The sequence below is a fragment of the Solanum dulcamara genome, chromosome 4 (genome assembly GCF_947179165.1).
Source record: "Solanum dulcamara chromosome 4, daSolDulc1.2, whole genome shotgun sequence".
NCBI classification, from domain to species: Eukaryota; Viridiplantae; Streptophyta; class Magnoliopsida; order Solanales; family Solanaceae; genus Solanum; species Solanum dulcamara.
In genome coordinates, this window is record NC_077240.1 from 24,881,642 (window position 1) to 24,905,671 (window position 24,030).

A 24,030-nucleotide genomic window follows, 5' to 3' on the forward strand; every position below is an offset into this window, starting at 1 on the left:
TGACCCATCATGACTTTTGTCAATGGATCATTTACTATAGTGCATTGAGCTGAGATTTCCTTATCGATGATGGTTACAACAGACAACTCTTCATAGACTGCAGGCAATTTCAGTGCATGATATACATCGAACACTTTCACTTTGTCATGTGCTCTCATAGTCAATCTACCTGCAGCCACATCAATAAGTGCCCCGCCTGTTGCTAAGAACGGGCATCCCAAGATAAAAGGAACATCAGGGTCAGGCTCAAAATCTTAAACAACAAAATCAACAGAAAAGATGAGGAATCCCACTTGTACTAACATATCTTCAATGATACCGTCAGGTCTAGCTACAGAACAATCAGCTAACTGTAGCAAAATAGTTGTTGTTTTAAGTTCTCCCAGGCCTAATTTATTAAGCATAGATCTAGGCATCAAGTTAATACTAATACCCAGATCACAGAGACCTTTTGCATTACTATACTTACCAATAGTTACTTGTATTGTGAAACTACCTGGATTTTTTTGTTTAGTTGAAAGCTTAACTTTGTCTAAGATTCTTGAACTACACTCTTCAGTGAGTGCCACTATTTCAAATTCAGTTAACTTTCTCTTATTGGCCACAATATCTTTGACAAATTTAGCGTATTTTGGGATTTCCTGCAAAACATCAATCAAAGGTAAATTAATTTGCACTTGTTTCAACAAATCTATGAACTTTGGAAAACACTCCTCTCTTTTCTTCTTTTTAATTTTTTGTGGGAAAGTGGGAAGAGGTTTTGTCTTTGGTTCCTCGACTGCTTTTGAACCGCTGGGTTCACCTTCTTCCCCAACTTGCTCCTTGCCTTTCACCTCTGTCAATTTAGCTTTGGGAGCCAATTCAGAAAGAGGGAGACCACTGCGAGTGCTCACGGCATTCACCTGTTTGGGATTTAGGTCAGTGTTACCTGATAAACCCCCTTGTTGGTGAGAACTCTGTGCACTTGCTAATTGCCCAAGTTATTTTTCTAATTTTGGGTAGCTAACTGATTCTGACGAACATTTGTAGCTAACTTAGCTTGGTCTGTCATGATCTATTTCAACATGTCCTCTACACTCATGCTTTCTGATTTTCCTGATCCTTAATTTTCTTGACTTTGATTATTGTACCCTTGATCATGATTGTTGTACTATTGTCCACCTCCTTGTGGTCTGTATTAAGTCTGCCCTTTCTGTTGGTTTTGTTGATTACTACCCCATGAGAAGTTAGGATGGTTTCTCCAATTTGGATTGTAAGTGTTTCCATAATTATAGTTTCCACCACTACTAGGTGCATTACCCACAAAATTTACTGACTCTGAATTTGCTCCACAATATTCAGCCACATGTTCATTGCTTCCACATACCTCACACCATATGTGTTGTTGTTGAACCATGCTCACTGAAGCTTGCTGCTGTTCTTTTGCTAAAGTATTGAAATGCGTTGTCATCATATTTTGCATTGCTGTCAATACAGTCACTGCATCAACTTCTAACATGTCTACTTTATTTTGAACGACAGGTCTAACATTTCCTTCGTTCTACTCCGAGTTTTCTTGAGATATGCGATTAAGCAATGTACATAGCTCATCATATGTTTTCTCCAAGGCTTGTCCACCTACAGCAGAATCAAGAAGAATTTTGATATTGGGTTCCAACCATTCTATGAAGGTATGGACCAACACCTCATTAGCTTGATAATGGTGAGAGCAACTAATGAGTAACGATTTAAATCTGTCCCAAGATTGGTATAAATTTTCTTCAAATTTTTGCTTAAAGCTCAAAATTTCAGCCCTGGCAACAGAAGGATTGACGGCTGAAGGATTGTCAACTAAAGGACTAGAAGTTGAAGGACTAGTAACTGAAGGACTGGAGACAGAAGGACTGGCTAGTAGAGACTCCGGTACAGGTTTATCGTAATGTCTTTTTTTATCTAACTTCATTCTCTCTATCCTTATCCCCATCCTCATCTTTTGAAGCCTTTGTACCATCACAATTATCTTTAGTTTTTTTAAAAAAATTATCAGCAACATTAAAATCATGTACATCTTTGGAAGAACCATTCTCTTTCCAGATTCTTTTTCTTCTTCTTCTCTAGGTTGCTCCAAATTTTGATCTAGTTATCTAGGGCTTGACACTATCTTACCATCAGTAATGACATGTTCAGCAAGATTAGTCAATTGTATTTCATAAATGACTTTATTTTGTTGTTCTTCAACCTCTTTTTGTATACTACTTTACTTTCTTTTTGAGATTCTAGTAGGAACATCATCACTACAATTTTTTTCTTTTAGTTCGAGTTATTTAATCTACACACCTGAGATAAAATAGAAATAATCTATTAATTTAATCAGTCATTTTAAATAAAGAGAAAAATGAATTAATTATTGAAGTTGATTAAGCAACTGTTGGAGTAAATTCTGAAATTGTTGTAAAATACTTTAATAGTTGTGTCATAGACTTAAGTAGTTGTTATACATATTTCAGCACCTGTTGCAATAAATTTAATAATTAGGCAAACCTGCTATAACAATTTCAACAACTGCTTCATCTATTCACAACAAGTTTTAAGGTTGTTACAGCATATACACATTTTAAAATGTCAATACTAGAATATCAACCAAACATCAACACCAACTACAAGAGAATATTTTTTTCTCACAAAAAGTACAATAACAATCATTAACAACATATTAAGAACACGTCACTAAATGAACAACTCAAGAAATTCATGTTCTTCATCATCTTTAATTTACTACAGTTGAGTGAAACAATTGCTAAAGCTTCTACAAAAAAGCTGCTATAGAAACTTCACCAATTGATTCACTAAACTCTTAGAGAAAATAAAGCAGTTGTTGTAAGTACTTCAGGAGTTGCTGTAAGTACTTTAATTTTTTTTTCATTTATTCATAGCAAGATTTGAGGAATCAACCACCAACATTAATCCACCATCAATTATAAGAACATATTTTTTCTCTCAAAGAGTCAAACAAATTCAAGAACATATTTTCTCACAAAGAGTACAATGACAAAAATTTAAAAACAACAATATATTTAAAAACACACCATAATAAAAACAACCCAAAAACATATTTATTAGGAAATGCAACAATAAAATTTGTGAAATCTATATACTTTTTCATCTCCTTTAATCTAAATCATCATTTTCACAAGAAAAATTAAAATCCTAACTATGAGAAAAAGAAGAAGAACTTTATCTTTAAAGGGAAAAACAAGATGACGAGAACAAAAAAGAAGTCGACGGAGAAGAAGAAGAGACCAAGAAGAAGTTAAATTTTTTTCTCAATTTTCTTCGAAAATAGAAAAGATGCTGAAAGAAAATTTCTAAGAGAAAAAAAGATAAAATAAATTTGAAATAGGAAAGAATTGGGTTCCTTTTGTATTTTATTAAAATATCAAAAGTTTTAAAAATATATTTTACCTCCTACTTAACTTAATTCCTAATTAGTAAAAAGATTTAACTTTGATCAATCAAAATTATCACAAACTTATTTGTCATCTTGAGCTGAATTTTCTCAAAAGAGTTATTAGGGATTGAAGTTGGAAAAGAAAGGGGGAAAACACAGTTACCTGAAAAGGCGAAACAGCTCATACTCCGACTTGGCGGTGTAGCTACAATGGCGGACGAAGATTTCCCTCCTCCGGTGAGGTTGATGAATTTTGTCTCTGAAGAACAGGTAAACCCGGAATCCCATTACCTCTCTCCACAAGGGTAATGTTATTTTGCTTAAACGTGTGTTTGTTTGTAGTTGGCAGAATCCAAGAAAACTCGGGGTGCTCGGGTTGAAGACGGAACTGCTCAGAGAGATCGCCCTCTTTATGAGGTCCAACAATCCCCTTGTGCTTTTCATTTGTTGTTGCTCTATCTGCTTCCCGTCTATATCATTTACTCGTTTCAAATGTATGTGGATACTTGGGTAATTTGTGTTAATTCTTCAAAATACACTTACATTTAGCAACAAAGTGCATGTATCTTGTGGGATACTTACATACTGTATGCAGATATCCTAGGTATCAATATCACTGGGAACTTGATAGCAAAGCAAATATTTTGATTTTGGTATCTCCAAAAGTGTAACTAGGATTTTAAATTTATGAGTTATGTATTCTAGAAAATGCAGTTTATGGGGTTATTTGTATATTATTTATGCATATTAAGCGGACTTTTAAACACAAATACAGGGTTGAGTCAAAACTATTGAGTCTACTGGACCAGTAAGCGAAGTTGTATCTCTTCCCCTGGGGTATCTCACACTCAGCTGATTGAATAACAAGACTATTGTTGTTAGTTTTCCTTTCATTGCCATCCTTTCCAGTTTCAATCTTTTAAGTGAAGGTGCTCTAGGTCATGTGTTCTGCCCTCTGGTATGTGTGTGCACTCGATTTTTTTCAAACTCTCCTGCTTGAGTTGTATTTTTCATTGAAACCACAGATCTTGAAGGAGAATAAGGACAAGAAAGATGCTGAATTTAATGAACGCTTTAAACACCGTGAGTAATTGAGGTCCCTTGTTCTACTTGGTTTCTTGTGTAATGGCTTATGATTATTCATTTTTCTACTTACACTATTTGCTTACAATTGGTTGGAAATGTATCTCGTAATGTTCTTGCAGAACCACCCAAAGCCTTGGATGAGGACGAGACCGAGTTTCTTGAGAAGCTTGAAATGGTTAGATGTTGCTTAAGCTCTTTATATTTGTTTGGGATGCTGCTAATAGATAGTCTATACATGCTGAGGCATTGATATGATGTCCTGTCCACAATAGATAAGCTACGCATGCTTTATCGTTTCCATGGTTTTTCTGTCACATTTGATGGGGAAAGTTCTATTTTGCTTTAAGGAATCATTTAATGGATGAAGTTAAGATTTAATGTTTACATGAGCAGTGGCTATTAGTGAATCACATCTCAAAGCTTATCTCAGCTTAATGTGCCTTATAGTTCTCTTGCAAGTGAGAACCCCTCTGATCACGGAGTTTAAACTTACAGTTACAACAACAACATACCCAATGTGATTTTGTAAATGCGGAAGTTTAAACTTACGGTTACAGCAACAACAATATACCCAATATGATCCCATAAATGGGGAAGTTTGAACTTATGGTTATTTATGGATAATGATTCACTATTTAAAATTTGTTGATTGTAGTGTACTTGCGGAGGTCGTGGTGGAGGTACAATTAACAAAAGTAGAAAAAATTAGAAACAATCTCATTCAACAGGAAAGATACAAGAACTAATTATTGGGGGTAAAATGCGAGAAGTTTGCTTGAGATGTATAGCATTCAAGATTGTAGCCTAGGAGTGAGCTTGCTTCGTGAGAAATTACATAGCCATGTCCTAGAGCGCCAAAAGCATGTGTCCTTACTCCTTAGTTATGACACTGTATTCATTCATTTTAAGTAAGAGCTGTGACACTATGATGGTTAAATATGTTAAAAGGGGACAAGGACCTGAAATAACCTGGTGGGAAATTGTCTTAAAAGATGTAAATCTCTTGGAATCCATGTGAACTTATTGAAGAAAAGAACACTGTAGAAGCAAAAGGTTCTTGTAGGTGATACTAGTAGTTAGGATTAAGTCTTAGTTGTGTTGGTACACATACATAGAGTCCAGTATTTTCTTTAGCTTCTTATCTTGTTTTCTTGTGGCAAGTCTTATCTTGTTGCTTTGTATGGCACTTCCATTTGGTGTAGGTTCTAAAGTTATTCAATTCTATGTACCAAAATGATTATGTTCTTTTTGCTAAAGAAAATGATACGTTCTTTTGTAGTACATACATGGAAATTTGGTTTTACTCATATGAGTATGTTTAGTTCAATCTCTTATTTTTCTTATTAGTTTAGAACAACCTTATTTAGTGTGTTCTTGATATCTTTGTGTGTGATAGCACTTCAACGATGGTGAACTCCACTATTATTTTTCAATGGAAAGACCAGCTCCTCAGAAAATGGTATTGGGCTGTCAATTAATTTGCATTAGAAGAAAGTAAATATATAACTATTTTGATACTCTCTAAATCGTTGATCTCTTTATTGCTCAATGCATTTGCTTGTGCATACATAAGTTAATGTCTCTGTGTTTGCGTGTGAACGTAACACCCACGTATTTATGCATGCAGCATATCTTTGATAGTTTTCCTTATCTCTTTGATTCATTTAGTCAAGGAGAGAATATGAGAAGCAAGTGGCTGATGAAGAAGCTGAGCAGCTGCGAAGTTTTCAAGTAATTTAGCGTTGTTGTTCAACTTCTTTGCCTGGAAGTTTGCTCTAGGGTCTATGAAGAATGCTGATCTTATTCTTGGGTTTTTTAGGCTGCTGTTGCTGCAAAGTCTACGATTGTACAGGAAATCAAGGAGATGCCTCCCGTTCCTAAACTCCAGGTTGGTGTTATTGTTTCTTAGCTACCTTTATCAGCATCACACTCAATTTTGGAACTTTCTGCCTTCACTTCAGCTGTGTGGGCTCAGTTATATGAGATAATAATAAATGTGACATAATGATGTGATATTTATGAGGAACTAATACTAAAATGGTTGTTGGCCTTTTATCTGAAGTATCAACAATGTTACTTCTTTTTATGATTTCATTAGTCTCTCTTAAATGAGATACCTATGGTCTTCATAAACATTGAAAAATGACAAAGCTAGGTGCAAGTCAGGGCGGTCGGGCTACCGTTTCGCCTAGCCAGTGCCTCAGGGCATGTGTCTCATCATTCGTTGATTCTATAGAGGCTCACCAGATATAGTTGGCATTTGGCAAGGTTATATATTAATTGTTAAAAAATATAGATAATTGGAAATTTACAATACCTATCGTAAACATTGGAAAAGATAGGTGCTCTGTAAAGCTTAGAGTCTATCCTTACTACCTTGGAATTGTTTTCTGGAAGTGGCCAGCATTCCTTAATGCTGAAGAACACAACAGTACTAATTATAAAAAAAAACAATACCAGTTGTCAAATACTGGGTAGCAACGTAGACTATTAAGAATACCTTGATTAGTGAGTATGATTCTGGAAGGTCTCTATCATCAAAGAATTGGATGATATTGCTATTGCTGAAGAGGTTAGTTGGAGACTTAAATCTAGATGTTTATGGGTTGAACAAGGTGACAGGAACACAAAAATTTCCACAGACCGGTAAATGCACATCAGAGATTCAATAGAATTGATAAAATGGTGATAGAGGGGGAGCCGCTCAAGGATGAAAAACTCATTAAAGATCACAGTGAGCTTTTATGGAAAACTGTTTTCAGAATCTGAAAGTTGGAGACCATTGTGGGTGGAAGAGTGATTAAAATATTAACAGAGGAAAAGGAATGTATCCAGAGACCTTTTTCCATGGAGGTGGAATCAGTTAAGTTGTTCAAGGGGTGACAAGGCACCAGGGCCATATTTAATTCTCCTGTGTGGTTTGCGAGCTATTGCATAGGAGTGGTTTTTTTTTACCCTGTGCGCACCCAAAGGGTAGCGACTGCAGGTTGCCCTTGTCATAAAAAAAAAGGCACCAGGACCATATGGCTTTAGCATGTTCTTTTTGCAAAAATGTTTAAATATAATCAGGGAGGATGTGTGGAGAGTAATTGACTGGGTCTATCAAAAGGGCACTTTCGCTAGAAGCCTTAATTCAACTTTTATTGCTTTAATTCCCAAGAAGAAAGGGGTAGTGGAGGTGAAGGATTTCAAATCAATTAGCTTACTGAGCAGTGTATAAAATATTTACAAAGTTGATGGTTGAAAGGCTAAAGAAGGTGATTGGGAAGTTGCTATCAGATAACCAAAATGCATTTGTTAAAGGCAGGCAAATTGTTGATGCTTATATGATAGCTAATGAATTTTTGGAATATTCATTTAAAAGAAAGATTAAAAAGATTAAAGGTGTGGCTTGAAAGCTTAAGTTGGAAAAGGCTTTTGACCATGTTAATTGGTCGTGTTTATTAAATTCACGAAACAAATGAACTTTGTTGATAGATGGATTGGGTGGATAAAATATTGTATGCCCAAAGTCAATTTCTCACTACCGATTAATGGAATTCCACAGAGTTATTTCAACCTTCATGGGGGGGGGGGGGGGACCGAAGACAAGGGTACCCCTTGTTCTCTTATCTATTTTTGCTGATGATGGAAACTTTAGCAGAATATTGCAAAGAGCAAAAAAGTTTGAGGTTAACTAAAGAACTGAAATGGAGAAGAAATCAGGGAGAGAAGTCAACAATTTCACACAATACACTATGTTGACGATAGTTTGATCTAACAAGAAGCTGGGGAAGATCACTTTCTTTATCTAAGAGGAGTATTATTAGCTTTTGAAGTTGTACTTGGATTGGAAGTGCACTTGACAAAGAGTACTGTGTTTAGTATGAATGCAGATTATTGCATTGGTGATGTCTCAAATTTCTGGGTTGTAAGGTGGAGCAATTACCTATGACCTACCACTAGGTGCTAAAAAGAATGATGAAAAATTGTGGCAGGGAGTCTTGGATAGGTGTAGCAGCAAATTAGTTCCATGCAAAAGACAATGCCTTTCATTTGGGGGAAGACTTACATTGGTTAATAGTTTGTTGCATGGATTTCAATTTATTTGATCTCTCTCTTAAAAATGCAGTAGTAGTGGAGAAAAAAATTGAATGTTATGAGGAATAATTCTTGTGGGAAGGTACTCTTCGGGGTAATCCAGTGGTTTGAGCTTGGGATTCCATGTTGGAGGTCTCAAGTTCGAAACCCCTTGTCAGCGAAAGCAAGGGGTTTTCCTTGTGGGTCGAGCTCGTCGCACCGGGCTTGCCTAGTGTGGGTTACCTCTCCTGTGTGGTTTGCGAGCTATTGCATAGGAGCGGGGGTTTTACCCTGTGCGCACCCAAAGGGTAGCAGCTGCGGGTTTCCCTTGTCATCAAAAAAAAAATATTCTTGTGGGAAGGTAATGTGGATCACTGGAAGTTCCATTTGGTTAAATGACAAGGGGTGAAGAAAGGAAATAAGTAAGGGGATTGGATGTTAGGTATTTGAGGCTGCATAATAAAATCTATTATTTAAATGGCTTTGGAGGTATAATGATGGAAGCAACTTGTAGAAGCTAAGTATGGAAGGAAATTTTTTTGGGTTCCCTGACAATTCAATCACTTTCTATGGGGGTGTTTGGAGTACAAATAGTAATCCATGGAATGAATATAGTCAGCATGTTAAGCTGAAATTTGGGAATGGCAATAATATTTTATTCTGGTCTGATGTATGGATGGGTAATGAGAGTTTCAAATCAAGATTTCTAGATTTGTACCGATGCTCTACAAATAAACGAGGAAGGCAGCAAAGTTTTACTCACCCAATGGTTGGACGTTGACCTTCAAGAGGGTCCTTAATGATAGGTAAATAGATGAATATGCGCAGCTGAAATGGTTGCTGGGCAATGTCAATTGGAAGACAACAGGAGGGACTCAATAATCTTGGCTGCAAGCAGAGATGGAAAATTCACAGTTAGCAGATGCTACACTTTGTTACAGAAACAACTGGGGATGTACGAACCAAATTGGCCATGGAAAGCAATCTGGAAGTCAAAAGCACCTGATAAAGTACTTGCTTTGCATGGGTGGCAGCAAAGGAAGCTTGTTTAATTCAGAAGAACTTGAAAGAGAGGAATTATTCTTAGTAATATGTGTGAAGAATATTTATAAACTGTCGATCACCTATTTCTTGATTGCAAAGTGGCAAGACAGTGTTGGGAGCTATTTTAAATCTATATGGTATCAAAAGGGCAATCCCCCAAATTTTAAGAGCTTGTTGGAGACTTGGCAACTTCAGAAGATGGCAAAGAGTCAGTTGTCTGTGTGGAGAACAAGCCCTTTATGTGTTTTATGGACAATATGGGTAGAAATGACATCTGGTAGATGGGAATAGACAGGATATCTCCAGGATTAGAAATAGTTGTTTATTAAATTTGCATTTTAGGTGTAAGTCGTAATTATGGAAAAATTGGAACAATATATTCTAGAGGAGTTAAGTGATATGTAGAATTTTCTTTATATCTGCAACTGGGTGTTGTATTATACCATCTTGGTACCTTGATCAATAAAATCTTACTTTATCAAAAGAAGACGACAACAACATACCCAGTGAAGTCCCACTAGACAGTGGGACTTCACTGGGTATAGACAGTGGGACTTCACTGGGTATGTTGTTGTTGTTGTCTTCTTTTGATAAAAGACTTAAATTGTAAATGGGTTTTTCTGTTCTCGTTCCATAACAGTGAGTCTTCACCGTCTCTAATGCCATGGAACTGCTCCAGAATCCCAAGGAAATCAGTACTCTCAATCTCCCAATGATTCAACATTCTTTTCTGATCAAGAATTCTGAAGTTAAAACTCCAATTTTGTTTTACCCATATTTCACCTATTGTTGCTTCATGGAATATTGTCAGATTGTAGATGTCTGGATATAGGTATTCCAAGGGGCCATGGCCAGTGTTATCAAAGGCGAAAAACGCAAAAAAGCTCTAAGGTCCATTGGGGCTTAAGTGCAAAGCGCAAATAAAGTGTGGGATTTAATGAAAAAAGGCGCAAAGGGAGAAAAAGATACACATATATATATTTAGTCCAAGACCAATAATTATAAACGTGAATGACAAATATATGACCAAATAAATTGAAAAAAAGTATGATAAAGTGAAATATTAATTGTTTAGTGTCACTTCTTCAAAAGAGGCTCATTGGCAAGGAAAAATTTGACATAGATCCTTGATGACCACACTAAAGCGCACATAAATCGAGGCGAAGCGCTCAACACGTTTTGACCCTCGCTTCAGGGCTTAAGCGCGCCTTTGACAACACTGCCATGGCCTAGCCAATTGTCATTCCAGAATGAGACGTTTCTGCCATTCCCAATTTTTTAATCTACCAGTGTAGTGGAAGTAGGCCACTGGGATCTAATTGATATTTTCACACTCATCCCAAAGAAGTTTTCATTATTTTAAAACACCATTGGCCTTCTTGGTCATAGTTGTTAGTGATAATGTTTCTCTATAATGCTTGTTCCTCATGGAAAATCTCCATAACCATTTCATTAGTAAGCTCTTATTGTTTGTAGTCTCATATTCCTAATGCCACGCCGTCTTTTTTTTTAATTGGTGATGAGAGTTTTCCAATCACAGGATGAAAGCACCTATCCTCTTTATTGCCTTTCCACAGGAAGTTCGTTCTCAAAGCATCAATCCTCTTTTTAGCTTTGATAGACAAGGGAAATAATGATAGAGAGTTCAAGATGCTATTCACCAATATCATTCTACGCCTTAGAGAAAAATATTGGTTTTTCCATCTTGCCAGTCTTTTTTCACATCTTTCAATGACACGTTGGCATAACTCCTGGGGTTTATCCTTTGAACCAAGGGCAAGTCCCAGATATCTAGTTGGTAAAGAGACAACATCGCAACCTAGAATTCCAGCCAGCACTTGAATTCCTGCCAACTCATTAACTGGAAATAATAATCTCTTCCTCCAATTCATATGTAAACCAGCCACCACCAACAACATACCCAGTGAAATCCCATAAGTGGGGTCTGGGGAGGGTAGAGTGTACGCAAACCTTACTACTACCTCATGGAGGGTAGAGAGGTTGTTTCCGAAAGACCCTCAGCTCGAAAGTATCAGTCCCAAGTAAGCGAGAAAAAAAAATATATAGCATAATGGCTCAAACGAAAAGCGATGCAAATTCTACGAGACAAGAACAGTAACAATAGCAAAGTAATGTGATAATCAAAAGGCAATAACAACACAGCTATAGTGGCACGCCTAGAGCTAAGACCAACCCTAAACCGTCACAAGGCAAGACAACATTCTACCCCTACTATCCTTCTACCCTAATATGTGACCTCCACTCCTTTCCATCTAAGGACATGTAAACCAGCCTCAACTTCAAAAAAGAGTCCGGATCAATTTAAGGTGCCTCAGATGTTCAACACTTGCATTTCAAAAATAAGTGCATCAACATAAATATGATGTCTGATGTTCATATCTTTGCCTTCTCTACTAGATACCTTGAGCCATCCACTTTGGTTTGCAATCTTATCATATTGTTGAGACTTTCCTTTGCAATAATAAAAAGGAAAAGGGAATGAGGCTCCCCTTGTCTTAATCCTCTTTGGGTAGGGAAGAACCTTCACGAGTTAATAAGTATAGAAAACCTAACAATGCTGATGCAAAAGAACATCCATTTAATCCATTTCCTCCCAAAACCCATATCCTTCAAGACTTTGTTAAGAAAGTTCCAATCGACTTGGTCATATGCTGCTCCAATTTACATAGAACTCCTGGTATTTGAACCCTCGGACTAGTATCCACACATTTATTGGTGATCAAAGATGCATCCATTATCCGTCTCCAAATGCCATTTAATGCTTGTGCACCACCTTTTTTGGTCTTTCTGTCTGTAACTTCTGCACCATACAACAAACCAACTAACAAGAGAAAAATTAGCATTAAGGTGCAAGTAAATTCAGAAGGGAGATAAATTCCCCAACCAATTTTTTTTTAGAAGGAATGAAAAAATTTACCTGTGATAAAGCTGATAAATCAGTGAAAAGAGGAGGAAATTCCTCGAGAAAAATAACAATAACAAGGAAAGAGGAAATTCCACAACAAAAAAAAGGCAAAAGAAATAGAAAATATGTAGGTGATAAAGCTGATTAATCAGTGAAAAGAAGAGGAAATTCCTCGAGAAAAATAACAATACCAAAGAAAGAGGAAATTCCACAACAAAAAAAGAAGTCAAAAGAAATAGAAAATATGTAGCTGATAAAGCTGATTAATCAGTGAAAAGAAGAGGAATTGTTGGGAGGCAAGTGGCAACTAGGAGGTGAGCAACAATGACATGCTGCAACAGCTAATTTATTAGCGATAACTTGAGAAATCTGTGATCAAACTGTGCAAGATTCTCACAAGGAGCTCCCACTTTTTTTTTTTGGCTCCCTTGGTGACTCGAATCCACAACCTTAGGGTTGGAGGTGGAAGGTGCTTACTGAGCAACCTCCTCTTGTCAACTATTCAAGATTCAGTTAATCAAATTTAGAAGCTGAAGCTTTCATCTTTGCTATCAATGGTAAGTTTCCAATTTTAGATGAATGGTAAGTTTTGCTGGATATCTTCTGTATTTCACATTTTCCTTTGTGCATAGGGTTCCTGTCTTATGCAATAAACAAATGGACTTCAGTCATTATACTCTTACTGTGCCATTCTACAAGGGGAAGGGGAGTACTTGTTACATGATCAATATAATTGAAGTTGAATTTTGTTTGTGGTGTATATCAGTATCAGTAAGAAACAAAATTTGGCAAGATGTAACACTTCACATCGTTGGTTGATGCAGGAGCAGACATTAATTAGGAGGAAGAATCCTCCAGCGAATCCATTGGGAATGATTGTCAAAGTTAGACCACAAGCAAAGAAAGCTAAGATGGATCCGGGAACTCCAGATTCTTATTTGACAAATACCAAAACATCCAATAATGATAAAAAACAGCCTTCATCAGATGTTGATAACGTATCCAAATCTGAAACAGAAGAATCCCAGAGATTAATAAAAGGACCTATTGGCAATGCTGACAACCACGAACCTGTCACAATAGGTGGTTTGGTTTCCTATAGTGATGAAAGTGACGATGATTGACTGTGGCATGTTCATATATCAATGAGAATTTGCCTTGGTTTAACCACGTCTAGAGAGGAACTAAAACCAAACAAATTCACTGTCACATCCTTTTTTATGTGTTCTAGAACATAGACACAAACTGTTTTCTTCAAGCATGTACGATGTTAAATTTCTGTAGAAGTAACATGATTTTTGTAGTAGTATGGTTTAAATGGTGTAGTGATACTCGGCTAGGTTTTTGCTTCTTTGGAGTAAGGATGAAGCCAAAGAGTTAGCTTAGAATTTTGTATACTTCTTAGAACATAACAATTGAAGTATCCGTTATCAAGAAATTTGGGGTTGCCAAGGTTGTGCTGCTATACTGGTGATAGAATTTAAGTCTCCATTTATTTTTGTGAAGATACTTTCAGTTTTAACGGTAAATATAGCATTAAAGTTAAATATATCAATGTGTAAAAATGTACCATGTCACACACGCAACAAATATTTATATATTAACATAATCACACAAGTTAATGAATACAGATTTTGATAGCAGGAGAGACATTAATTAGTTTGAGCATCATCATGATCCTTTGTTCATCATGTTAAGAAATGTAGGAAGATGGTGGCTGTGGACGCACCAAGTCATGAGCCTAATGCCATTTTGGGGCAAAGGCTGTTTGCTAACAATGCCTACAGGTATAACAGCAGACCCTTGTACTGGTATAACATGCACAGGCTTGCCCCATCCATAATCAACCTCGTTAAAACCCAATCGTCCCCACTCCGAAATAAACAATGTGTCGTAACCCACTCCAGGCCTTGGCGCGAATGGATCGTTTAATTGATCATCATTCGTAGATTTGTTGGTCTTGTTATTGAGCCATTGAGAAAATTCAGTTGGTAGCTTAGCCTTGGCATCTTTGATCAGCTTCACCACCTCAGCAAGAGATGCTTGTGCCACAATATTGTTCAAAGACGTTACGGTCACCGGGAAGAAACAGTTCCCGTAGAACCCTTCTGGTAGCGGCACTAGTTGCCGACAATTAGCGAAAAACACCAGTTTTACTTCATCACCACCTGCATCAGTGGCAAAATCACGAATTTCACTAAGAGTATTCAATAGCGTGTTCAAAATGTTATATAGAGAGTATAATCATTTGATGAAGGGTGTGTCAATTGACCATCCTTCATTGGCTGTAATTCCGCCACTGACCTGCATTATCTGCAGGAATAATGTTTGTATTTGACGAGGAGTTGGAGGGATTCTTCTTGTCGTCTTTTAGATTCAAAATTCCTCGGGTTCGTTGCCTCCACAAAGTAGCAGCTATAATTTCAAATGAGGAACAGAACACATTTTGATCCATTTTCAACTCTTGCATCACTTGGCGTTTTAGCTGATTGATCTCATCCATGGGGATGTCGAAACTTGCATGCTCCAGTCGCTGAGCTGGGACTGGAATAGTGAGCGATGGTTGCAACATTGGTAAGTTATTTTTGCTCTCATGATCTACGACTCCTTTTTGTTTTGATGGAGAAGGAAGAAGATACTCCCTGCACCACACTGGTGCAACGCTCAGTTTCTCGACACCCCTAGCAAACTCTCCCACTGCTTTTAGAAACTGTGCAGCGCCCAGTCCGTCACATATACTGTGGCAGAAAGTAAGTCCCATAACATATCCACAGCACTTAAATTCAGTTACCTGTACATCATGATGATGACAATCATATCGTTAATTATTTTATCACGTAATTCTCTCTGAACATATGTATACTGAAATATATATGACTATATATAGCTATATAGGTAGTTTGTTTACCTGCACAAGCACTAATGGGTCCATAATAGAGTCATGACCAACAGGAGGTGGAGTAGAAGAATGAATTAGCTGAGGTAGAAGTTTATCAAAAGTAGTGTCATCTAAAGCTGAAGATTCATCCAAGTAGTTGACATCAAGGAGAGTACAATCAGCAGAAGCCTCAACAAACCAAATTCCCTGACCTGAACAATCAATCTGAAGAAGCTGGCTATTGTGTGCTGAGAATTTCAGACGGCCTGCTAGTGGGTAGTAAGGAACCAAAGCTTTTGCAAATGCACCTCGTATAACAGCAGCGTTTCCTCCTTGAAAGACGTGTAGTGTACGAGCATTGCATCGAAGGACTGCTAAACTGTCTATGACTGACAGATCGAGCACACCATTTGGAGTTTGTCCTGATGGTGTTATGAAATTGCCTCCTTCCAATCCCTTTGTAGTCACCAAAAAGTCCATGACCATTCCTTCTGATTCGCTACGAACTTAATAGGATTGAGCCTTGCTATAAGTAATCGCTTTCAAATTCAGAGAAATCCTGGAATTAACGAAAATAGGCAAGCCAATCACTTTTTTTGTTTTTAAAAACAAATAAAGGTTTTGAAATAAATAAAATCTATAACAAAAATGAAGTAGAGCATCACCTCAATTGGATAGCAAAGAGTAGTATGTTCTCTTATGAATTTATTGATTGTAGCAAATAGTGTCAAGATCCACTATATAGCAAGCTGGTTGAAGTAATCCAGAAGTTTGCTTGGCTTGTAAGTCCATGAAACTGAAACTTGGCTTGACATCGGGGAATGAGGCACTAATATTATAAGCTTACCTAAGTTATTTACATGTATATTTTCTTTCCTAGTTAGGCGACTATATATTATACATGTATAACTTAGCTACCACATGTATACATCCATCAAAATTCGGGGTGGAGTTAGAAATTCAGATACAGATTTGGCTGAACTCAATATTTTTTACTCAAATTATATATTTGTGTTAAGAAAATATATTAAATATATATAAATATTAAATTTAGAATCAGTTATTATAACCATTTGAAGCCTTCATTCTAATTAATAAAGTTGAAATATCAAAATTTAGATTTTACCGTACACGACACCAACAGAAAAGTTTGTTTTCTCTTGTGCTTATTACTCCCATTTTTTATTTTTTGCTTTGTTTTTTTTTAAAGTGATAATTGATGGTGCTTAAGACATTATTCTCCATTTTTTATTGGGTACAAAAAACATATTCTCCATGATACAACTAATTAATTGATTAAATCATTTTATTTAATAACTAGAGTATCAAAACTTAATTTATTCTAATGAAAAAAATATTTAAGTTCGCTCTGGATGGTTTAGAATTTAAGATTCATGAATCTGTATTTTTTATTTATATATTGTGGAGGCCATTATTGGTTAAATCACATGCATGAGCTACAAAAATAATCCAATTTGCATGGAGTTTTTTGGATTTTATATATATCAAATTTATTCTACATTGGAAAGAATTTTTTGCACAAAGTTTACTTGTTTGCCTGTTACTACTCCCTTAGCTCACTTTTGCTTATCCAATTGAAACTTTACATATCCTATAAAAATAATGATTTAACATAAATATTTTATCACAATATTTATATTATTGATATTTAGTCTTAAATTTTAAAAAATAATTTGGAAAATAAGTATTTCCTCCGTTCAGAATTTTGGTTCCTCTCCATATTTGCTTGGATTAAGAACGCCCGTCATAGTTTAAAACTAATGAACAAGATTAATTAACTAAAACAACTAAAATTATGGGATTGTAAAAATATTTTGGGATCAAATAAATGGAAGTAATTTATTACTTTAATCATGATTAGGACTTTGCTTTAATTAAATAAATCTCATCTATTAATTTTAAATTATGGCATATGTCCTCAATCCAAGCAAGAATTTGGGGAAAATTGAGAGAAGAGAAATGGAGAGGAGCAAAATCCTTGTTTCATATTACTTGGCCCTTTTACTAAATAAAGAAATTTAGAGAAAACAACACAAATCACACTACTTTGATACTAATTACATGCCGAAACAATAATTTTTCTAATTATATATTCTTTGGATACATTTATCTGTCGGACAGATACATATATCTCAAATGCATGCAAGGTGAAATTAAGTGTAATTTATTTCAAATTCACTATATTCTAGCGTGATTCGCATGTATCGGGGATACACTGGCTCTTTTCTCACCTCTCTCCTCTCTGCTCGCTTCTTTCCTTTTCTCGCTCGCCTCGTAAAATGTATCTCAGTTTCACAAATTTAATTTATCTATGTATCTAATATCAATTTTATGTATATGTATATTCAAATAAATTTCATCTAGTATATCTGACATCAATTTTATTTCGTGTTTTCAAGATCAATTTCATCAGTGCATCTGATATCAAATATTTAGTATATTCATGCGCACTACATGTATCTAACATCAAAATGTGCACTAATATGTTTATAAGTGTATTCGTAAATAGATACATGTATTGTCAAAATATACATTGTTACACATCATAAATCGAGCATAAAGAGGGGAGGAGGAGAAAGAGGGATAGAGGGAGAGAAAGAGGGAGAGTGCGAGCAAGAGAAATTGGAGGAGAGAGAAATTATGTAATTATTTTAAAGTATAGAGAGATTTAGTAGATACTCTCTCCGTCCATCTTTAGTTGTGTACTATTAACTTTCCACAATTCTTGAGAAACTATAAATAGAAGGGTAATTTTATCATATCACCCTTTGAATATAACAAAATACAATATCTTAAAAATGTAATAGAAAAATGACTACTAATTAATGATAAAGGTAAATTAGGAGCTAAGTATAAATCATTTCTTGATTTCATAAATTGGACAAGTAGTGTTGAACATTTATTTTTAGTACAGTGGACAAGTAAAAATGAACGAATGGAGTATGATAGAGATGTTTATCTAATTAAGTAGTTATTTCTTCAATTTATTGAAATCAAGAGAATTTCATTGTGTTTTTTCCTTTCTACCCTTAGAGTCCGTTTGGATTGGCTTATAAGTTACTTATAAGCCGTTTTCAGTTTTTTTTTAGCGTTTGACTGGCCAACTTAAAGTCATTTTGTGCTTAAAATAAGTCCTGGTAAAAAATTGAATTTGTTTTGGATGAACTTATTTTAAGCAGCTTATAAGTTGAAAACAGTTTATAAGTTAAAAAAAATAAGTTGGGGTACACTTACTTATTTTTTGTACACCTACTTTTTTTTTAACTTATAAGCAATTTTCAACTTATAAGTTATTTAAAATAAATTCATCCAAACAGGCTTTTCAAAAGCTCATTAATAGAATTTAGCTTTTCAAAAGCTCATTAATAGAATTAATTTAGTAAAATATATATCTTTAATTAATTTCTTTTAAGATACATGCTAATTCAACATGAGTTAAATAATATAAAATATAGAGAATAACTAATAAAAATTTAAAAAATTATCTCTTTTTATATGCTGAAGTGTCAAATAAAAATGAAAAAATATTTTAGTGCAAGTGTAGATGAGTTGTACAAAGTAAAAGTCAAATCAGGGAGTCAGAGAGTATCAAGTAATGGAAAAAATTACAGAACTGGCAATTTATCAGTGCAGCATTAAATTTGTCAGATTATTCAATATGTTAATTTTACCAAATCATCATTATTAAATATAAGTCATTTAAATATTAAATAAAATATTATAACATTTATAGCAAGAATAAAATAGATAGTAAATTATTTATTAATTTTATAAATTAAACAAATATTATTGAATAATTTAAAATAATATAATCAACAAATAAAAATAAACGACGAGAATAGTATTTTCAAATAAATTGAGAAGCTTTTGACAAATTTGGAGTAAAATTGACATAAATGCCTACTGCCCATTTCCATTTTCCTTCTTTTTTATTTTTATTTTTGGTGACATTAAAACTATTGGGATATGTTAGGAGTAGCAATAAAAGCAGTTAATAAAACCTCAATATAATGGAAAAGTTGTTGAATTGAAGCCGGCCTTCGCACGACAAAAGAGAAAAGACTCCAGAAATTGCTCTACAAGTTTCTTGCTTATTGCTATTCATTTTTATCTTTGTTTTTAATATACGGACAAGCTGGGACTAATTATTGTCAACCAAGATTCACTACAAGAAATTGAATATTTATTGACAATATCAATCGCCACAAAATCTTTACTAAATACTTTGAATTATTGAAATAGCTTATATTTATCCTCCGTTTATTTTTATATCAAAAATATCCTTCTATCTTTTTTTTGAGACCACAAATGCCTTACAAACTAACAAATGTCAACATAAGCTATTTATTGTTGACATGACAATCTAACTTGACAAAAAGGAGCAAAATTTCACTCAAACTATCACAAATAGCTCAATTTACCCTTCATTTACGTTTGATGTCAAAAATATTCTCGTCTTTTAATTTTTGATGCATTTAAGGGAATCATTTTCTTTTTGTGGATTTAATAGAAATATCTTTTTTTGATACTAATGCTAGATTTTTTTTATAAAAAAAATTATAGGTTCAACTAATTTTTTGCAAGTTCAAATGAGTCTAAGTATTAGGAAAAGAAAGAATTATTTAAAATTAAGATACATTTTTAAATCATAACAAATTAACTACGAGTTTAAAATTATCCCAAATTTTGTGAAATAAACTTTTAGCATGCAAATAAAGTAAGATTGTTTGCAAGTCGCTAAATAATGGACCCCTAAGTTAAGTTGCATACAGTAAAAGATCAGACTTAAAAATTTTATTAAGTTAAAACATATCACATTAAAGAGAAAATCACACCATATATGTAATTAAGGCTCTATATTACAAGTCATAAATATTCTCTTTAATAATTATTAAAATAACAGCTTGATAACAAATCCTAACATATTAAGATTATTTTGTATTAAATTAAAGTTTATTCATTTATCATGATAATTACTGTATTTAGAAGCAAAAATAGGGGCTGCTTTTCTCTCTATATATCTCTTTTTGTATAAAAAATAATTGATAATTAACACAACTAATGCAACTATTTTTTAGGGAATTGAGGATACAAATTTTTTAATATTTTCTAAAAGGAAAAGAATTCTCAAATCTCTCACCACCATTTTTTTCTTCCAAAAGATCTCATACGTATCGCTTTTACTCTCATCTTTTTTGATTTCTTGCTGCGTACTTTTATTTTCAACTAAGAAATCTCAATTTTATTTTTTCAACCATATTCATCTCGATTTTGTGTTTTTCTTTTGAATTTCTTTATTTTTTGTTTTCGATTTAAAAAGCATGTTCAAAAATAAATAAAAAATTACATAAAGAAAGCTTGGGATTGAAATCGATAAGATAGTTCTAGAGTTTGGTCAGACGGTAGGCTTGAAAAGCCTTAGAATGATAAGAGAGTTAAATTATGTCAGGACAGGAGAGTGAAATGGCTCCTAATGGACGGTGGAATGAAGTAGGGAGGGCTTGGAATAGAGAGCATGAGTCATGACAGGAGAGTAGAATGGCTCCAAATGGTACAGCCGAGACAACGACGGGTTTTCTGCCCCTGCGAAAATGGAGCGACAGAAGTTTTTTTTGAGAATTCAAGAGAAGGTAACGGCAGAATTGACATTAGAATGAAGTAGGAAAAGCTTGGAATGGAGTGCATGAGTCATGAATAGTATACCTGGGATAGTAAGACCATGATGATAAAGATTGAGATGGTATAACTTTCATATTGCATGTTTCTTCTGCAAATTTACATCATATTATGTGGTGGATTTGGGTCGACCGATGATGCCTATCATTATTTGTTTGTACTGATACTATTTTTACTATGCATCTTGGTATAGTCTAATTGCAGGATCAGGTGAAGACGATGGTGATCTCTGACAACTTCTATTCTTCTAATCCTTATGATGGAATCTGAGTCTTGTTTAAATGTTGTACCCTCTTAGAAACTTTTGTGCTTGTTTAGACCAGTTCTTAGGGAGGATTTTCATTGAATTTTCAAAAGTTTTAAACTGAAACCAAGATTAAGTTTGATTCTATATTTATAAAGGTGATATTTTATGAATTGTTTTAAACTTCTGCATTATCGATTTTAAATTAAATCGAATGGTAAAATTTTTCAATTTAGGTATTAGAGTAGACGCCTACACATTTTGATAAGTGGGTCGTGATATCAACAAAATTATTACTAAGGGTAAAATGAAAAAAAAATCTTAAATTTTTAAAATAATAGATATTTTAAAATAAATATTTTTAATAACCAACATTCTAACAAAATGTGAATGGTAACTATAGAAAAACATTAAATAAAAAGTACTCTCTTCGTCCATTAATATTTGTCTACTTTTAATTTTGCACACTTTTTAAGAAATCATAAATAGAAGAATAATTTTACCATATCACCATTTGAATATAATAATTATAATGTCTTGAAAAATGTAATAGGAAATGACTATAATCAATTATGAGGGTAAATTAGGAACGAAGTACAAAATTATCTCTTGAGTTCATAAATTGGACAAACATTATTAGATATCTATTTTTAATATAGTGGATAAGTAAATATGAACAGAGGGAGTAATTTGATAGAAAAATAACTTGTCTATTTACTTAGTAATAAATTGTAATTAAACTCTACCTAATTTAGAGCTCGTTTGAATTGACTTATAAGTTGCTTATAAGTTAATTTCAGTTTTTTTGAGTTTGACTGATGAACTTAAAATTATTTTATGCTTAAAATAATTCCAAAAAAATAATTGGATCTGTTTGACTTAACTTATCTAAAACGGTTTATAAGTTAAAAACAACTTATAAGCTAAAAAAAATAAGTTGCGCAACCCCAACTAACCCAACTTTTTTTTTGCTTATAAACTGTTTTCAGCTTATAAACTGCTTAAATAAGTTAATCCGAACAGACACTTAATAATTTCTTAAATTGAAAGAAGTAAATTTATATTTGACTTTTATATACAATAAATAATAATAACAGCCGAACTATAAATAAATAAATAAATAAAATGGAAAAAAGGTCAAATACATCTTTTACTATTGGAAATAGTTTAAATATACCCCTCGTTATACTTTTGGGCTAAATATACCCCTTCTAAGAAAAAAAAACTCAAATTTGTACTTGAAAAATTTATTTATTCTTAAAAAAATCAAATATTTAAAATTGAGAATGAATTATTTAATTTTGAATTTTTCAAATGTTATTTCATTAAAATTAAGAGGAAATTTATATCAAAATGTAATAAAAGAAATATATTTAAACCAAAAATATAATTAAAAAATATATTTAGCTTAAAAATATAATAAGAGATATATTTAATTTTTTTTAATAATATAGAGATATATTTGACCGATAAATAAAAAGTCGGTAGAGAATATACAGAGAAATTTAACGCGACAAAACAACAATTAGTAATGCCAAATGTAGAGAATCGGCACGTGGAGCCACCGACGATGTGTATTCCACTTTGTTCCATTTTTCTTTTTCATTTGGTGATTGGTATTTGCCTAATAAGTCCTACTTTAAAGGATTACTGACAAAAATAACTTTGTACCTGGAAAACTACGATTTAAAATTTTTAATTAAGAATAATAAAGTGTTCTCTTTGTTTTACATTAATCGATTATTATATTAAAAATAATTATTATATATTAGTATTTATTTTATTAAATTAAGAAATTATTAATTAATTTTTATTACATTATTTTTATAATTAATTTCTTTTGAAAGTGCTCACATTTATTTATAAAATTTCTAAAAAAATTTAAAAAATAAATTAATAAAATTAACATCTTATTTATAATTTTTAAACACTATGCAGAATAAAAAATACCTATCACTCTATCACAATTATTATCGATCGCAGCGAGAATGCACGATTCACGAGAAAATTGACTGTTCCATACAGAGCAAAAGTTTCATGGGTTGTTGGTTGGACAATAAAGGAAAACAGGGACCTTGTTTCACTTTTCCTCCATCACCGGATTTATCCTATATTTTATACTTCCTCTTTCACCAAAAATGATTTTTAAATATTATGATTTTCAATTAAGAATGTATACAAATTTTGAAACTTTATAGTCTTAAATTTGTATTTACTGAAGTTGGAAAACTTACTCAATATAAAAACAAAGTTATTCTTCTGTAACCATCGAAGTGCACTAGATGAAACTGCTCAATTCTTAATCAGAGGTTTCGGGTTCAAAACCTGAATATGAAAAAATTCTTGGTAGGACCATCGATAGTTTGGTTCAGAAATGCTCCTATTGTTATTAAATGTGTTAAAAAATACCTTTTTGAATAAATATATTATTTCTTTTAATTTTAAACACATTTTGTTCAAAAAGAAAATAAATAATATATTTATATGAAAAAAGAGTATTTTTGACTCATTAAGTAATAATAATGGCATTTTGGACCAAAATATAAATCGATGACATTTTTATTCATTTCACATAATTTAAAGGCATTTTTGACTCTTTTCCGTTGTTAATGTGAAGTCATAAGCTAGACAGATTACCTGCTGCAAACTAGTATAATAGACAAAGAAAA

General features: G+C 33.5%; 2 protein-coding genes across 2 annotated transcripts; one reads left to right on the forward strand and one right to left on the reverse strand.

The window, feature by feature from the left end:
• Positions 1-3,456: 3,456 nt before the first annotated feature.
• Positions 3,457-13,990, forward strand: LOC129887074 (uncharacterized). The gene is made up of 7 exons (XM_055962028.1): positions 3,457-3,697; positions 3,770-3,844; positions 4,453-4,510; positions 4,633-4,688; positions 6,182-6,244; positions 6,333-6,401; positions 13,367-13,990. The coding sequence occupies exons 1-7, from the start codon at positions 3,638-3,640 to the stop codon at positions 13,664-13,666; spliced, it is 681 nt and encodes a 226-aa protein (XP_055818003.1). The 5' UTR covers positions 3,457-3,637; the 3' UTR covers positions 13,667-13,990.
• A 129-nt stretch (positions 13,991-14,119) lies between these two features.
• Positions 14,120-16,122, reverse strand: LOC129887073 (acyl transferase 4). Its single transcript, XM_055962027.1, has 4 exons — positions 16,086-16,122; positions 15,451-15,979; positions 14,847-15,333; positions 14,120-14,710 (listed from the first exon to the last, which is right to left on the reverse strand). The coding sequence occupies exons 2-4, from the start codon at positions 15,904-15,906 to the stop codon at positions 14,214-14,216; spliced, it is 1,440 nt and encodes a 479-aa protein (XP_055818002.1). The 5' UTR covers positions 15,907-15,979; positions 16,086-16,122; the 3' UTR covers positions 14,120-14,213.
• Positions 16,123-24,030: the final 7,908 nt, after the last annotated feature.

Excerpts from the sequence above, each read along its gene's own strand:
- LOC129887074 (XM_055962028.1), top strand. The coding sequence starts at position 3,638 with ATGGCGGACGAAGATTTCCCTCCTCCGGTGAGGTTGATGAATTTTGTC. Across the intron at positions 3,845-4,452 it reads GAGATCGCCCTCTTTATGAG|ATCTTGAAGGAGAATAAGGA; the intron begins GTCCAACAATCC and ends TTGAAACCACAG. Across the intron at positions 6,245-6,332 it reads AGCAGCTGCGAAGTTTTCAA|GCTGCTGTTGCTGCAAAGTC; the intron begins GTAATTTAGCGT and ends TGGGTTTTTTAG.
- LOC129887073 (XM_055962027.1), bottom strand. The coding sequence starts at position 15,906 with ATGGTCATGGACTTTTTGGTGACTACAAAGGGATTGGAAGGAGGCAAT. Across the intron at positions 15,334-15,450 it reads ACCCATTAGTGCTTGTGCAG|GTAACTGAATTTAAGTGCTG; the intron begins GTAAACAAACTA and ends CATGATGTACAG. Across the intron at positions 14,711-14,846 it reads TATTCCTGCAGATAATGCAG|GTGGTGATGAAGTAAAACTG; the intron begins GTCAGTGGCGGA and ends CCACTGATGCAG.